This window comes from Equus caballus, chromosome 15 (genome assembly GCF_041296265.1).
Source record: "Equus caballus isolate H_3958 breed thoroughbred chromosome 15, TB-T2T, whole genome shotgun sequence".
NCBI lineage: Eukaryota > Metazoa > Chordata > Mammalia > Perissodactyla > Equidae > Equus > Equus caballus.
In genome coordinates this window covers 68,106,623-68,123,009 of record NC_091698.1, presented here as the reverse complement: position 1 = coordinate 68,123,009, position 16,387 = coordinate 68,106,623, and the positions used below count along the sequence as shown (strand labels likewise).

The following is a 16,387-nucleotide window of genomic DNA, read 5'->3' as shown; positions in this document are numbered from 1 at the left end:
AGGGACTCTCTGGTGCTGGGTTGGCGGGAAATGGGCCAAGGAGCTCCCCCTTCATCGTAGCAACACTTTCCTCCAGTCTTTTTTGTTTCCTTGTTTTATTTTAAGCATTCCTCTAAAATCCTATTCTCTCCACTGCAGATGTCCCGTCAGGTCAGTGCGAGTTCTGGCCAGCGTTCCCCACGCTGCCTCAACCTTCCCTTTCTTCCGGAAGCTCTCGGCAGGCAGAGCCCCCACCTACTCGCCCCCAGCCTGGCTGGCCGCTCTCTGACACCCCTTTTGCACGCGTGGCACCCACTGGTTCCTCCAGTCTTCTGTTGCTTTGGGCTAGTCCTCACTCTCCAGCTAGGTCCTAAGTTTTCTCATCCAAGCCTCTTTCCTCACCAGTAAGATGTGGATGATACGAATTAAGCGAGATGAAATGCATGCAGCGCCTGGCACCAAGCCTGGCCTGCAGCCAGAACTGGGCACCCAGTTCCTTTCAGCATATACTTGCTAATCGGACGGGTACATTTGCTCGCTGGCCAGCGATTACGGAAGCCTGGGCTTCCTAGCGTCCCCCTTCTTTACCCAGGGAAGGCAGAGAATTCCCAAATCCCCAGGTCTCCTTTGGGTAACTTGTCAAGTAGGGGTGAAGAAAACGTCCTCCCCCTCCTGCCGCCGCCGCCGCCGCCGCCGGTCCGCTCCGGGCGCCGAGGGAGCCCGAGCAGGGGGAGCCAGGAGCTATGAGGTCATGCTCGGGTCACGTGACCGCTGCTGCATCTGTCAACTGTGGAACGAGTACTAAGACAGTCGGAGCGTGTGACATTCAAACCAGTTCTCTCTCCCTCCTCCCTCTCCGGTGCGCTGGCCCCTTTCACACCAAGGGACCGTCTCAAAAGTCTAGGACCCTGAAGGTTATGGTTCCAAACGCTACAATTTAAAGGCTGGAAAAAAAAGAAAGGAGGAAGGAGAGAAAAAAAAAATCCAAGATTGTACTTCTTGTTGCTGCAGTTTGGAAACCATGCTTAAGCCCCGGTTCTTTAAAATCGTTTCTGCCAAAGCAATTTGGCATATGTATTAAATAGTCTTTTAAAAATCATCATTCTCTTTAACCCGTCAATTCCGGTTCTAGGATGCTCGCTATGGAAATAATCCAAACTAGGGCAAAGGTTTAGGTACACAAAATTCACTGCCTTGTTATTGAAATTAAAAATGTATATGATGAAATTGAATAGATTAGGGTATAAAAGGACAATATAATACTATTCAATCATTACAAATGGTGATTTCCAAGAATTTTTCATGACATGGAAAATGCATGAAAATATGACCATAGGGAGAATTTGCTGGGCACTTACTATCTGTCAGATGCTCTACTAAATGATTTATATGGATTGATTCTTACACTTTAAGAGACAGTTACGGTTATTATCCTTCTTCCCAGCGCTGTAGCCTGGAGAAGGAAGTTGCCAAAGATTGACTAGCTAATAAAGTGTGAAAGTTGAGGCATAGAGTTTATCGAAAGGGCTTAACTGAGGAACTGGCAGAGCAGAATTTGAACTCAGCATCTGAATCTAGGGTCCAGCCTCTTAACTCCCATGTTCTTAAGTGCCTGCCACAATAGTAGCTAGTAAGAAATCAGGATGCAACACTGCCCCATCAGACAGTAAGGTGTATGCACACGTGTGCCCCTACATATATGCATAGGAAAAGAATGGAAGGACAGATCCCACATTGTCACTATGGTATCTCTCAGTGGTACAATTACTAGTGATTTAAATTTTCTGTATTCTACTTACTATTCTGGATCTTTAAATTTTTCTACAATGTGTGTATTCATTTAACAAGTGGACAAAACGTTATACACAGATTGATTCCACTAAAAAAAATTTGCTAATTGTAACATTATTTATTATAATGAAAACTTGAAAGTAGCTCAAATGTCAAGTACTGTTTGAATAGTTAAATAAAGCATAAAAACATGTTAGATCCCATAATTTGCAGGCATTGAAAATGAAGGTTACAGATACCAAGCGACACATTTATGTGAAAAATTAAAGTACAAAATAGTACTCATATTATGCAAAATTATTTGAGGATATCACTGTGAAATCTGAAAGGAAAGAGAAAATAACTGCATCAGGATGGTAAAATTATGTGTGATTTTAAAAAACTTTTTTGAACTTCTATAATGTTTTTCCATTTCTTACGTAATAATAAAAATATTTTTACTGAGTTAAAGTTCAGTTACCAAAATTAGCGTGGAACACATGGGAATCTCTTCTGCCTTTCTCTTTTATCTCATTTCATTGCCCAAACACTCCAAAGTGTTTCTCTCCCATTTTACCAATAGGAAAGTTAGGGCATAGAGAAGGTGGTTAGTTGGAGTAAACTAGCAACCGTGAGACTAGAACCCAGGCCTGCAATCTCCCAGCCCAGGGCTCAGGCCTATATACCACACTGATTCACTCATGTGAAGGGCTGCATGGCGCTGCCTGGAGAATACAAACTACTGTTATTAAGACCCCAAACTCTGAGATCCAAGTGGGGATTCTCTCCAATGGGAAAAGCCTAGAGGCAGGAGGCATGCCCTAGTTATGCTTTGTTTTCAAAGAGCAAACACCTAAGACCCACCACCATCCAGCCCCTCCACAGCCCCTTCCTCCCCTCAGCCACCATTGTCACCAGAAGCAGGATCCCTGGGAACATGCCTTGCCCTTCGATAGAGAGAGAGGCCGGTAGATTTGCAGCTTATCCTTCTCCACATCCTTAGGGTACAACCCTTCCCTCACCCCTCACAGGAGGGGCTGGGACCCCGCAGGCCAACACGTGTCAAAGGCAGGTTGCAAACCAGGCAGGCACCCGAGAAAAAGCCCTGGAAAGAGAGATCAGAAGAGGTCAAGGGTCAGCAACAGTGGGTGAAGCCAGCAGTGGGGAGCTGGGGGACTGGGGAGCCCAGAGAATTTGGTCATCAGGCCCTGGTCCCTAACTTAACAGACAGAGATGTGACTTGCCAGGGTCACACAACAGCCAGAGAGAATAGGGGTTAACCTAATTCGAAGCCCAAAAGAATGAGTCAAAAGCCAGGCCATGATTCCACAGAGCCAGGCTACCTTGATGCATTCAAGATATACCACTGCCATCCTTGCTTACCAGGTCCTTCTGTTCTTATGGGGCCAGTGCCATCCCTGCTTACTTGTACCCTATTCCCAATTTCACTCACCTTGGGAATCAAATGACCTCCGTGACCCAAGGTAGGAAAAACCTGTGATGTCACAGGCAAGGGGGCAGCTCCCTCTCCAGGGAAACAAACCAATGGGCTGAGGGTCCAGGGGTGTGTCCAAGTCCAAGGATTCCAGAGCCCAGTGGGGAAAGGTTACAGAAGCTGATGGAGTCAGGAAGAGGCAGGGCTTAAGTGGTCCAGGAAGATGGGCATGCTATAAAGAGTTAACAGAGAGCCGAAAGATTCCACAGGTATGGTAATGGCACAAAAGGTTAAGAGGGGGAGCTAAGCCTCAGTTTACCAATCCCAATGGATGGGGAGGGCCCCTAATAAGGAGAATGGAGGTGGGACTGCTTGGGTAGGATATTTCTCTTAATGGTGCATTTAAGTGTTTGTTCCCACTTTGGAGTGGAAACCAGGGAATTCCTGAATGTTAGCTGTTTCTGCTACTGAAGACAAAGGTGAAGTTAATGATAAGGAAAGAGGATGTCATTGGCCCTGAATGCTATTTATAGGGGGTTTTTCTGAAAAAAAAAAAAAAGTGTTGCCTATAAAGAGACCTGTCCATTGGTCTGAGCTGGCTGATGACTGGGTCCTGGTTTTCCTGTTTCTGTAGCGTCAGTGCGGTTTCTTTCAGCAAAGAAGGGGGAGGGCAAGTGCCTTATTAAGGACCTAGCAGAGAAGATGGCACACAGTGAAGTGAGGTCACATCCCTTCCACACATGCAAGCCCTTAGTAGTTTCCCATTGTACTTAGAATAAACCCAAACTCCCTAAACGCCACCATAAGACCCTGTATGGCTTGGCCCTGCCCCTCTGCCTCCCCTTCGCTCCTTAGTGAAGCCCATTGGCCTCCTCTCTGCTCCGAAACCTGCAGAGCTGTTTCTGCCTGGTGCCTTACACCTGTGGTTACCTCTGCTCAGCGGGCACCTCCTTTCTGCCCACGCCCCTCCTCCCCCTCTGCTGTTGGGATGGCAGGCTCCTTCTCATCCTTCAGGTGCACTGGCCTACTTGAGCAGGGGTCACAGGAAGCCCTGCTGCCCATAAACCTTGACTTCTCCATAGGGCTGAGATCAACCCGAAGTCACCAGTTGTCTGCTTGTTTGTGGTCCCCTCGAAGCCCTGATCCCTCCCACTTGTGGCCCCACCATCCACATTAGAATGTCCCCTTGTGAAAGCAGGGCCTGAACTGTCTTGTTCACTGCAGGGGATTCAGTGCCTGGCAGAGTGCCTGACATTTGGTAACCATCCAATAAATATCTGTGAGATAAATGAATGAATAAGAAGTCTGCTGACTGGGATTTAACTGAGGGAAAACCCAGGGCTCAAATTCCAAAGTGAGGAAACACAAGACTCCAAACACTCCCCATTGTTCCACTTCCTTCAACTGAGCCCTAGCACGTCTTGCTTCCACTTCGTCCCTCCCTCTCTGCCTCCCATCCTTCCTCCTTTTGTCCTGTTTTCAGGGAGGTTCACTGGCACCTGCTCTGTGCCAGCTCTGGGCTGGGTACTGCATGATGGGTCACATTCCCACCCACTCTGCTCCCCAATGCACCCCCAGTGCCCTGACCTCACACAGGGCCCCAGTCTTTCCTTGGTCGCCCTCAAGTCACATCGATCTTGCAGTCACCCACCAGCACCCCTTCTCTGTGGGCCTTCGTTGTGACTGAGCCCTGAGGCCAGAATGCCCTGGGAAAGAGAAATGAAGGATTCAGCCAAGGTCACACATTGGCTAACACATTTGTCCTGCTAGGAGCCAAAGTTCTAGAGTTCTTCTATACAGTAAGTTTTTCATAAAATGAATGACAACAACCTGGTCTTTTCAGGTTTTTTGTTTGTAGTCACAGGAGTCTCATAAGCTGATTATGACCCTGGACTCCTTCCTCGCTTCCTCTGAGCTTCAGATTCAAATGAACATTTGGTCCTCAAGATCCCTTCCAGTTCTAAACTTTCTGTAACCTCCAGGACATGAATCCACTCAGGCTCGGTAGCCGCCATAATGAATCAAACCTCACCCCTTGGGGCTCATCTCCCAGCGACAAAAGAATGTCCTCAAGTCCGTCACTCCAAGGGTAGGGGGGAGGGTGTGGTCCAGCTGAGCCAGGGTCTGCCAGGACTGTCTCTGCGAGCGAGGGATCCCTTTTGCTGAGTCTGCAGAGAGAAGTGGAGTGGACTGCCTCCTAGTGAAACGGGTGCTGTTTTGCAGGAAAAAACCACAGGGTGAGCTGTGAGATTGTGCGAGAAAGCTTTGGGGTACTATGAGAGAGTGAGGGTTTATCATGCTTGAGAACAAAGTTTAGGAAGGTGGGGGTGGGAGGAGAGACTGGATCCCTTCCCAGCACTGTCAGTCATAAGCGTGATTTCAGAGATGAGGTAATGAGTTGGATGCAGAGGAGAGCATAGGAAGGGGCGAAGACTTGAGCAATTTCCCTGGGCCTGCTCTTCTTCCTCAGAGGTGCGGGGGGTTATGGTTCACCCAGAGTAGATCTGCTGACCCACTTGTGGGGGTCCTGGGACTCCAGGGCCAGAGAGGAAGCCCTGCAGCATTTTCTCTTCTGCTGTTCTGTTCTCCCTGCCTTCTATGAGTTTCCAGCACATGCTCAAATCATCCCCTCCATTTCTGGCTCTCCAGGCAGTTCAGGATCAAAACTAACTCTACATTCTCTCTCCACCAAGTTATCCCTGCCAATAGGATTCGTGGGACGGCAGCTCAGTGAGGGGCAGGCGGCTGTGTGGGTGTTCAGATTCCCCAGCCCTCCCCCAGCAGGGAGTGAGCCTACTGAAGAAGCTTCGCCCTGAGCACAGCCTCTGTCTGCATCAGCCACAAACAGCTTCCCTCACACCTCGAGAGGAAGTGTTAATGAGGAGAGGGGTGGGGAGGGGTTGCGCCTGCCTGCGGTTGTAACAGTTTGCTCCTTTTGGCTCGGGGGACTGAGGAGCTTATGGAGGAACACGCCTGCTCCAGGGTAAGGCGGTTAACGCTAATAAAGAATGCATATAAGTTTGTACCGGGCAACTAACAGAAAGTGCCCAGTGCAAGCATTTCTATAGCAAAGACCCCTCCAGGAGTGCAGTTGTCAGAATGGCGACAAACACCCTGCCCCACAGGTCAAGGCTAGCCTTGGTGCTACAGAAACTGGAGGGCTAAGGTTTGCCTCACCCCTAAGGAGGAGCCAGCCCCTGCCTTTGCATTCAGGTCCAAAGCAAAGCGCCTCCCACTTGTTTCCCCAAGTGGGAAGGGATGCAATAAACCCCCTGGCTTGCTCAGGAGGTGACCAAGCCCTGGACCGAAGAGAGGCAGAGGCTCCGGCCATCCACAGCCTTCCCCAGGAGCAGAGAGAAGGATTTCCTTGTCCAGCTCCACCCCTGGAATCCGGTGCAGGCACCCTTCCCCTGACTCCCGTGTCACATACCTGCCCTTTCCTATGGCACATTCTGTGGGCAGAAGAGGAGAGAGATCCTGGAGGCCCCCTTCCAGAAAGCAGAGCCATAAATGCTTGTTCAGAACCTACTACGTGCAGACCCAGTGTCAGCACTAAAATAACAAGGCAGCAGAGAATGCAGAGAAGAATAAAGTCATAGGCCCTGCCCATAAGGAGCTGTGTGAGCCAAGTAGAAAAAGCAGCTAAGAGTAATAAAGGCAATGCCTGAGAAGTCCTCACTGGCAGCGGTGGTCCTTGCAGCCAGGGACGGTGGGAGGGAGGGCTTGGTTAGCCACCGGTTTTTGTTTTGCTGAGGGGACATGATAAGGGAGGAGACTGGAACTCACCGGTTGAGAGGCCGAGGAGGAAAAGATTGGGAAGAAGGAAAAGTCTGGGAAAACAGAGAGATGTTGAAATGGGACTTAGGGGAAATTTTGTCCCACAGGCACTATGTCAAGCTGTCCTCAACTTCCCATAAAACCTTTCCTAACACCCACATGGCTGTCCATTTTTTTGGAGATGAATTAATGTCGGGGCCCCAGTAATGGATTGAGGCTGGCTCAGCTGGCAGGGCTGGGGTGGCCGAAGGGGTTCATACACTCCCAGGTTACAGCAGGAAGTGGTGCCCAAGTTCCCAGATGGGGCTGTGGCTGGCGGCTCTGTCAGCTGGGAAGGGGGTGCTTTGCTGGGCCTGGAATCATGGCTTGGAGAGAAGGGGAAGGCTCTGAGGGTAGGGAGACCCCAAGAAAAAGTGTAAGATGATGTGAAACTTACGGAAAGCCTCAAACCCTGGTCAAGTGAAAGGATTTATTGGGGGTGGGGGGAGGCGAGAGTGGCTAGGACATGGGTCCCTGATTCTAATGTCTTCCAGCCCCTGTATCAGTGAATTTGACCTACCTCACAAAAGAGCAGGGTAGATTATTTATCATGTCTCACTTAGGCTGATAAATAGCACCCCACCCCTAACCTTGACAGGGCTCCTGCCTCCAGTCCCTCCCTCCCTTCAATGTGTCTTCCACATACACTGACACTAGAATAATCCTATAAAAGCCCCGCTCTCATAGTTTCATTTTTATTTAAAGTCCTTCAATGACTCCTCATCACCCACCCACCAGAACTAGTCTAACTCCTAAGCAGGGCACACAGCACGTAATCAGGCCCTGTACATCTTTCCAGCATGATCCGTAGTCACTTCCCCCTCGACCCTCACACTCTGTCACACTGAACTACACATAGTCTAACACAACTTGCTTTTCACACCTCAGGGCCTTTGCATATACATCCTCCACTTTGCCTGGAGTGCTTTCCCCAGCTCAACTTCCAACATTCCAGAAGCCCACTGTGACCTTCTCTTCCTGTTACTGTATTTCCACAGTACCCTGTGTACAACACTAGGCTGTACACCCACGTTGTGTCATTACCATGATCGTCATCTGCATATGTGTCTATGCCTAGTGAAAGGACAGGACCCGGCTGTATTCTTTGCAGCCCAGCACCTAGCACAGGGCCTAGCTCATTGCTGGCATTCAGAAAATGTTCACTGAATGACTGAATTTGCAACTCAAAAGGGCCCACATAAAAGACGCCCTGTTGGGGAGTCTGTCTAGCTGACAAAGAACCTCGTTTCTCTGAGAACTGCCCCAGATGCCAACTGGACCATAGGTGGACATCTGAGCTGAGCTGGGCCAAATAGATTCCCTCTCAGGAAAGTGGAATTGGTTCGAAGAGAAGCAAGTTTGTTTCTGGAACTGCAACACGTAAACTTTGGAGTGTAAACTTTGCGGGGCATGCATATGCCACCATTCAAACTGGACAGTAGAGAAAGTCACTCCTTAAAGAAAGAAAATAAGGTGGCCAGGTAGAGGATTTCAGATGGCTTTCTGATCCCCAAGTCCAGCCCTCTCCTGGGAGCATGAAAGATTCCTGTCCCTGCTTCTGGGAGACATCTCTGTTTACTAATAACCTATCCTCTACTTTGTAGCTGAGCTTCACAGGATTTCTGTTCCTTACACAGTCTGGACCACGCAGGTCAGGCCTTTGCTTTTGGCAGAGTTGCTTGTGGTTTCTTTTCTTCAAAAACCTTTTATTTTAATACATAAATGACATTCAGGCATAGATTAGACCTTAAATCACCATACATATGCAGAACCGGCTACGTAATTTACAGGGCCCAATGAAAAATGAAAATGTGGCATCTTTTGTTCAAAAAGTACAATTAAAGGTACTAAACTATAAAGGTTTTTCCTTTCTTCTACAGTCTCTCTTTTTACTTGTCACGGTGTTTATTTCCTATTTAATGTCTAAGTAAAATTTAAGTCATTAGCATGAATTTTATCACTTATCTTTATATTGTGTAATGCCCATATGGAGAATCACTGAAATTACACAATCTGTATTTCTTGCTTTTCCTAGAAAAATGTATCAAGCTGGCCGGAAGTGAGGAACCCAAGTCCGCCCAGGCACTGAGCTGTCAGATGGACAACTCTGTCAGGGACCGGGACACTTTACAGAACAAGTGCAGACCCTCATGAGTTCCTGAAGTTCTCGCCCTGAGACTCAGTCCCAGCAAGCATGATAACTGCTGGGTCCTCCTTCCCACCAGCCCCCAGATCAATGTGTTAAGCCCTGGCTGGGGTCAAGGAAGTCAAGCCAGGCCTCTCCCATTTTAGTAGCCTGCACGATCCAACTCACAGCAGACAGGTGATCCCCAGGGTCTTTAAACCTCCACACTGGGATGTGCTCAATACCTGGTGGGTGAGAGAGTCATCTGCTGAATATGCCATGAAGCTGCCAGCCTGGGGCAGAGATGGTCACCATTATGCCCAGCCCTGAGAGTGCAGAGCAGGCACACCCGACCCTGCCTCTCCCTGCATGCACACCAGGCTTTCCCAGGGCCAGAGGGCAGCAATGTTCACAGGGTGAGGGAGGGGAAGGCTGAGTCTTTGGGCACCAGGGAGCTGGGAAGTGGGTGACCAGGAACCCACTGCAAGGAGGTGGGTAGGCTTTGGGAGTTGGTACCATGCATGAGCCAAGGCTCAAGCTCCTGGTGCACGCTCCAAAGTCCTATTGGGCTTCACTTACGAAATACATCCAAAGACGAAATTAAGAATTATGGGGCCGTGGCTACAGAGCATTAGATCCTAAGCACCGGGTTCCTCTGAAGGTGAAGCCCTGTGTGACTGCTCCAGTCATATGCCCATGAAGTTGGCCCTATACACATGAGGAAGATCTCTAAACCTCATTAAATGACATAAGTAACAGGAAGCTGAAACAAAAGAAGGAAAACATACTTCACATACATATTAAAGAAATTTGAGCACTCAGACCCAGAGGCCAAGGATACCATTCACATCTCACCCGGAGGACGAGTTAAAGAGCAGACATCTTTCCTCCCAGGCTGCAAAGCTGACCAGAAGCTGGGGTATATATGGATGAACTGGAATTGGATTTCTGAGCATTAAGTTAGGCTTTATTCCAAAGTGACTTTAGCTGTTCAAAGGGTATTTAATGAAAGTAGATAGACTAATATCAGAGCAACAAAGAGGAGGAAACATTACTAGTTTCCTTTGCCCTAATAACTTATGCTTTTATGGCTTAAGCAGTTCAACAAGAGCTGCACTTCCCAGAGGGTTAGATAAAAAACTTCCTGTTGGCGTTGGCTCCAAACAAGGCCTTTCGTATTTCCGGCATCTTTTGCTGGGCTAAGAGGTCCAGCCGACTTTCCAGGGTATTGGAAACCTTTATTCTCTGATTGCCACTGTAGACCTCCACACCTCCAGCTGCCATCATGGCCAGGTGCACCTCTTGATCAACTCGGACTTCCACACGTTTTTGGGAGACTGATATGTAATCAGGGATGGCTTTTTGCACCGCAGCCTCCACCAGGAGGAGGTCCTGTGGCCTGCAGCGTACAATCACCACGGGCTCCAGCAGCCGGAGCAGTCCCTGGAGCACTAGCTGATCGAGCAGCCCCTGATAGATTTCTGGGTCTGCTACAACCCTGCTGAGTCTCAGCTTCGCCTCATTCAGCAACTCTGAGATGAGGTCATCTCGAGCCCTCAGGACTTTCAGCCTTGCCTGATTCTTTATGGTAGACATCTGGATTTTCTTCTGCTGCTCTATCTGCTTCTCCTTCTTCTCATAATACTCCATAATCTTCAGTCGTTGGGTTTGCACGAGGCGTCCTTTCTCAATGTTGAACTCTTCCTCTGCCTTGGCATCTATTTCTTCTGCCTTCTCATTGGCTTCCTGCTCAATGAAAGCCATCATGTGCTTAATCTGCTTCTGCACATCGACATCACTCAGGGCCATGGCTGCTTCTGGAAAGGGAGTTGGAGCGAGAACTGGTGGACCCTCTGGTTCCCTTGATTTAGGGCAGAGTTTCAGGAGTGTCTCCAGAGCTCCACTTCCTTAGCTGTGGAGTGATAAGGGGAGGAAAGAGAGAGTCAGAGCCAAAGGGAAGGCTCATGGAGACCATCTATCCACTGTTCATTTCACAGATGAAGAAACGGAGGCCCAGAGCGGGAAAGCAACCTGTCCAAGGTCATACCCTGGAAGAACAGAGACTTGAGCCCAGGTTCCTGGAGTTCCACCTCTACTACACTCATCACCTTTTTGTCACCAAATAATATTGAGACAATTAGGACAGACCTAGTCAAGAAGTTTTCTAGTTGGTGATGGCTTAATACTCAGATAGCAAGCTGATGAAATGGAAATGCCAAATTAATAAAGAAATGAAAAACGGAGGCACATTTTGGGTTGAAGAGGGCTGGGGAGAGTCATAAGAAACTCGTGATCAGACAGGATTCAATCCAGGAAGACTACCTGGAGGCAGAGAGATTTCAAGAGACCTCAGGTGATACAAACAGGCAGAATACTGGTAGGCAGATAGTGGCATCTTGGAAAGAACTGGGAGGTAGGAGGGGTTGAAGGTAGTCTCTTCACTGGAAGTGGTTTCCAAACCTAGATGCATATCTGAACCATCTGGGGAAACTTTCAGAAATATAACTTCCCAGGCCCCACTCCAGACTATTGAGTTAGAATCTCTGCCAGTATGGTCTTGGAATCCATATCTTAAAAGGGCTCCCTGCAATGCCTCACAAGCTCAAGAAAATAATACATGAACAAAATAAGACTAGCAACAAAGAGATATGAAATATTAAAAAGAAGCAAACAGAAATTTTGGAGCTAAAGAATATAATCACTGAAATGAAAAATTCTCTAGAGGGGGTTCCAAAGCAGATGTGATTATGGAGAAAAAAGAATCAGCAAACTCAGTGACAGGTCATTTGAAATTATCCAGTCAGAAAAGCAAATAAGAAAAAGAGTGAAGAAAACCTAAGGGACATATGGGATACCATCAAGTGGATCAACATCTGCATTATGGGAGTCCCAAAAGGTGAAGAGAGAGGCCATATATGAAAAGCCCACAGCTGACATCATACTCAGCAGTGAAAAACTGAAAGCTTTTCCTCTAAGATCAGGAACAAGGCAAGGACGCCCACTCCTGCCACTTTTAGTCAACATAATATTGGAAGTCCTAGCTATGGCAATTAGTAAAAAAAAAAAGGAAGAAAGAAAAGGCAATCAAATTGGAAAGAAAGAAGTAAAATTATCTTTATTCCAAGATGACATAATTTTATATCTAGAAAACCCTAACAATTCCACAAAAAACTTAGATAAACGAATTCAGCAAAGTTGCAGGATACAAAATCAAGTATCTAAAAATCAGTTGCTCTTCTATACACTAACAATGAACAATAGGAAAAGCAAATTAAGAAAACAATCCCATTTACAATATCATCAGAAAGAACAAAATACTAGGAATAAACTTGACCAAGGAAGCTAAATACTTGTATATTAAAAACTATAAAGCACTGCTGAAAGAAATTAAAGACACAAATAAATGGGAAAATATCCCATGATCATGAATTGGAAGACAAAGATCCTAAAGATCTAAAATTCAACGCTCTCCCTATAAAAGTCCCAAAGGTATTTTTTTAAGAAATAGAAAAAAAAATGCAAAAATTCATAGGGAACCACAAAAGGGCTGGAATAGCCAAAACAATCTTGAAAGAGAAGAAAGCTAGAGGCCTCATACTCCTGGCTTCAAAACATATTACAAAGCTACAGTAATCAAAACAGTATGGTACTGGCATAAGGAGAGGCATATAGACTAATGGAACAGAATAGAGAGCCTAGAAATAAATCCACACATACACAATAACATGATCTTCAACAAGGGTGCCAACACTACACAATGGGGAAAAGATAGTCTCTTCAACAAATGGTGTTGGGAAAACTGAATATCCACATGCAAAAGGATGAAATTGGACCCTTATCTTAGACCATACACAGAAATCAACTCAAAATGGATTAGACTTAAACTTAAGACCTAAAACTATAAAACTCCTAGAAAAACATGTAGGAGAAAGGCTTCATGGTATTGGTCTTGGCAATGATTTCTCGGCAGGAAAAAGCACAAGCAACACAAGCGAAATAGACAAATGGGACTATATCAAACTCAAAATCTGCACAGCAAAGGAAACAATCAGTACAGTGATAAGACAGCCTACGGAATGGGAGAGAATATTTGCAAATCATATACCTGATAAGGGGTTAATATCCAAAATACGTAAGGAACTCCCACAACTCAACAGTAAAAAAAAGAAAAAGAAAAGAAAAAGAAAAAACAATTAAAAATGAACAAAGGATTTAAATAGACGTTTCTCTAAAGAAGACATACAAATGAAAAAATGGCATACAAATGAAAAGACATACAGATGAAAAAATGCTCAACATCACTAAGCCGCAGGGAACTGCAAATCAAAATCATAATGAGATATCACCTTACACCTGTTGGGATGGCCATTATCCAAAAAAAGAAAAAAAGAAGCAAAAAATAACAAATGTCAGTGAGGATGTGGAGAACTTGGAACCTTGTACACTGTGAGACTGTAGAATGGTGTAGCAGCTACGGAAAACAGTATGGAGATTCTTCAAAAAATCAAAACTAGAACTACCACATTACCCAGCAATCCCACCTCTGGGTATTTATCTAAAAGAATTGAAAAAAGGATCTCAAAGAGATATTTTCTCTCCCATGTTCACTGCATCATTATTCACTATAGCCAAGAGGCAAAAACAACCCGTGTCCATTGATTGTTGAGTGGATAAAGAAAATTTTGTATATACATACAAGGGAATATTATTCTGCCTTAAATATGACAAGGAAATCCCGTCCCATGCTTCATCATGGATGAACCTAGAGGACAGTATGCTAAATGAAAAAAATCAGTCACAGGACAAATACTGCGTGATTACACTTAAATGAGCTGTCTAAAATTCATTGCAGCAGAAAGTAGAATGGTGGCTGCCAGGGGCTAAGGAAAGGGGGAAATGGGGAGTTGCTATACAATGGGTTTAGAGTTTCTGTCATGCAAGATGAAAAAGTTCTAGAAATCGGCGGTGGAACAATGTGCATATAGTTAACAATACTGTCCTGTACAATCAAAAAATTTGTTAAGAGGGTAGATTTCATGTTATATTTTTTTTTACCATAATTAAAAAAAAAAAAGATAGAATGCTGTCTAGAAAGATGTACCGCTCACCAGGCTTGGTGGAAAAACAGCCCCGTGTTTGTGACAAAGACCAAGTCTTTGGCTTCAACCTTACAAACTGTCATTGGAAATTAAAAAGAAAATTATTTAGCCCACCTATTCCCCATTATTTTAGGATGTAATGTTTTTAAAACTGCACTTTTGTATATAGAGCAAAACATTCTCTGCTCCTAAATAAGACGAGTCAATTAAATGATTAAGGAAAAAATGTTCCCTAGGTAACCCAGCTGGTCGCCAGCTTCAGGAGCCACTGTGAATGAAAGCAGAGAGACTGGGAAATCCAGGAAGCCCCAGGTTCTGTGTGTAGAGGGAAAAATGTACCAGATGAACTCTTACCAGTCCCCTGCCAAGGGCTGGCCTTTGCTCTGGCGCCGGGTGTCTGCACACGGAATGTGGAACTTGGAACGCACGCTGGAACCTGGCACTGCTGCTTCCTTCTCTCCGCAGACGACCCTTGCAGTCTGACCAGGCAGCTTGAATCCAAAGAGCCAGGCTGTCACTGGGGAAGGCTGGCCAAGTCTGTGGGAGGAGGCCAAGAGGGATTTCCTTGGCACACAGGCTGTGGCCGGGGGCTACCCTTGCATGCTCGGAATCTCAATTAAGTTGGCACATGGTGGGCTTTAGCTCCAGGGTGGGCGCACCTTAACCAAGTCATCAGAAGTGGATACATGTGTGAACCCAGGCAGCCAGTTTATTAATTTACGAATGAAAAATACAGCTGTCAGCTTGGCAGATCATGGCCTTCTTTCCCTGTATGTGAGTCGTATGAGAAGCCAAGCCCAAATATTGTTTAATGAGAAACCAGAGCAAGCAAAATTTGCCAGATGGTCTTTAAGAAAAGGGTCACAATGACCACAGGGGCTGGTGTGCTCTGGTCGGTGAGGGAGGACATCCTCTCCAGGCCCAGACAGGGCTATGGGCTCTGGAGGCAGACTGCTGGAATTCAGATCCTACTTCTGCTTTTATCATTTGTATGACTTTGGGAAAGCAGCTCGCCCCTCGAGGCCTCAGTTTCTTCACTGTATAATGGAAATAATAATAGCATCCACGTTATAGGATTATTGTGAGGATTAAGTGAAAGTAGTAAATGTTTAGCATAAGCTAGGCACACAGCTCATCTTCATGCTTCGTACTTATCACTATCATCATTACTACTACTGTTATGATTATTAGCAGCTCTCTCCTGCTATAGGCCTCATTCCTCATCATAGTCACTCTCTGTGTGTACAGAGTATTTAGAACTGATTTGATTTCCGCTCCCTAAAGTAAGTGGAAATGCATCCCAATCTTGCCTCCTTGTGTTAAACTTAGTGACCTGCCTGGAATTGCGGCACCTCCTGGCCCTTCAGGGCACCTTTACACAGTCTCGGATGGCCAGCCACATCCTTTGTGACCGTGGGTGACATCCTCAAATTCTAAGGCCCTTGAGGAAGAGGGGTGGAGTCATCTCACAGCCGGTCACACTTCACTGTCCCTGAATCTCCAGTCCTGGGTTCTCGTGCCCCCTCCATGCGCACCCACGCCTAAACAGCTTCTCGGTGCAGGGACTGGAAGGCAGCTGCAGGGCGGGGCAGGGTTAGAAGTCAGGGATTGAGCAAGTGTCTCTGCAGGAATGCGGGTGCCTGTGTAATGTGTCTCGCAGATGTAACTTCCAGTCTGTCTGGAATGGGGATTATGAGCCCACATGGGCCTGTGGCTTGAGCAAAACAACAAAATCAACCTAGAAATGTGAAACGCACACATCTGCTCTTGCACAAGGGTGCAGACCCCTCCATTCCGATGAGGCAGGCTTGTGCTATAAGTGGCGTCCACCTTGCCCACGTTTGGGGCTGGGGGCAGCATCTGGGGTTTTCCAAGCCAGTCTTACTGCCATAAACTATGCAGTGCCAGGGTCTCTTCATTGCCCCCAAAACACATCAGGCTCAGCCCACCTAACAGTTTCTGCTCATACTGTTCTCTCGGCTAAAATGCCCTCCTCTGCTTCTCCGCACTTACCCTGCCCATATTTTCAGGCTCCGTTTGAGTCCTACCACCTCCTTGACCTCTGGACTCCTCTTCAAAATCATGACAGCGTGGCCTATTTTCCAGATATAATTTAGAGCTGGAGTCGGTGTCTTTTGTTGCTCCAGTTACTTTGCTTTCTCC

At 46.6% G+C, this 16,387-nt stretch overlaps 1 protein-coding gene and 1 long non-coding RNA gene across 2 annotated transcripts; both read right to left on the bottom strand.

Moving 5' to 3' along the window:
* Nucleotides 1–1,868: 1,868 nt before the first annotated feature.
* On the bottom strand, nucleotides 1,869–3,196 carry LOC138917869 (uncharacterized). The gene is made up of 3 exons (XR_011426459.1): nucleotides 3,133–3,196; nucleotides 2,691–2,854; nucleotides 1,869–2,092 (listed from the first exon to the last, which is right to left on the bottom strand). It is a non-coding gene; the product is annotated as an uncharacterized lncRNA (long non-coding RNA).
* Nucleotides 3,197–10,070: 6,874 nt separating this feature from the next.
* On the bottom strand, nucleotides 10,071–16,387 carry ATP6V1E2 (ATPase H+ transporting V1 subunit E2). The gene is made up of 3 exons (XM_005600004.4): nucleotides 16,238–16,387; nucleotides 14,579–14,761; nucleotides 10,071–11,037 (listed from the first exon to the last, which is right to left on the bottom strand). The coding sequence occupies exon 3, from the start codon at nucleotides 10,932–10,934 to the stop codon at nucleotides 10,254–10,256; it is 681 nt and encodes a 226-aa protein (XP_005600061.1). The 5' UTR covers nucleotides 10,935–11,037; nucleotides 14,579–14,761; nucleotides 16,238–16,387; the 3' UTR covers nucleotides 10,071–10,253.

Bases quoted from the DNA above. Each gene is read 5' to 3' on its own strand.
- ATP6V1E2 (XM_005600004.4), bottom strand. From the start codon at position 10,934: ATGGCCCTGAGTGATGTCGATGTGCAGAAGCAGATTAAGCACATGATG.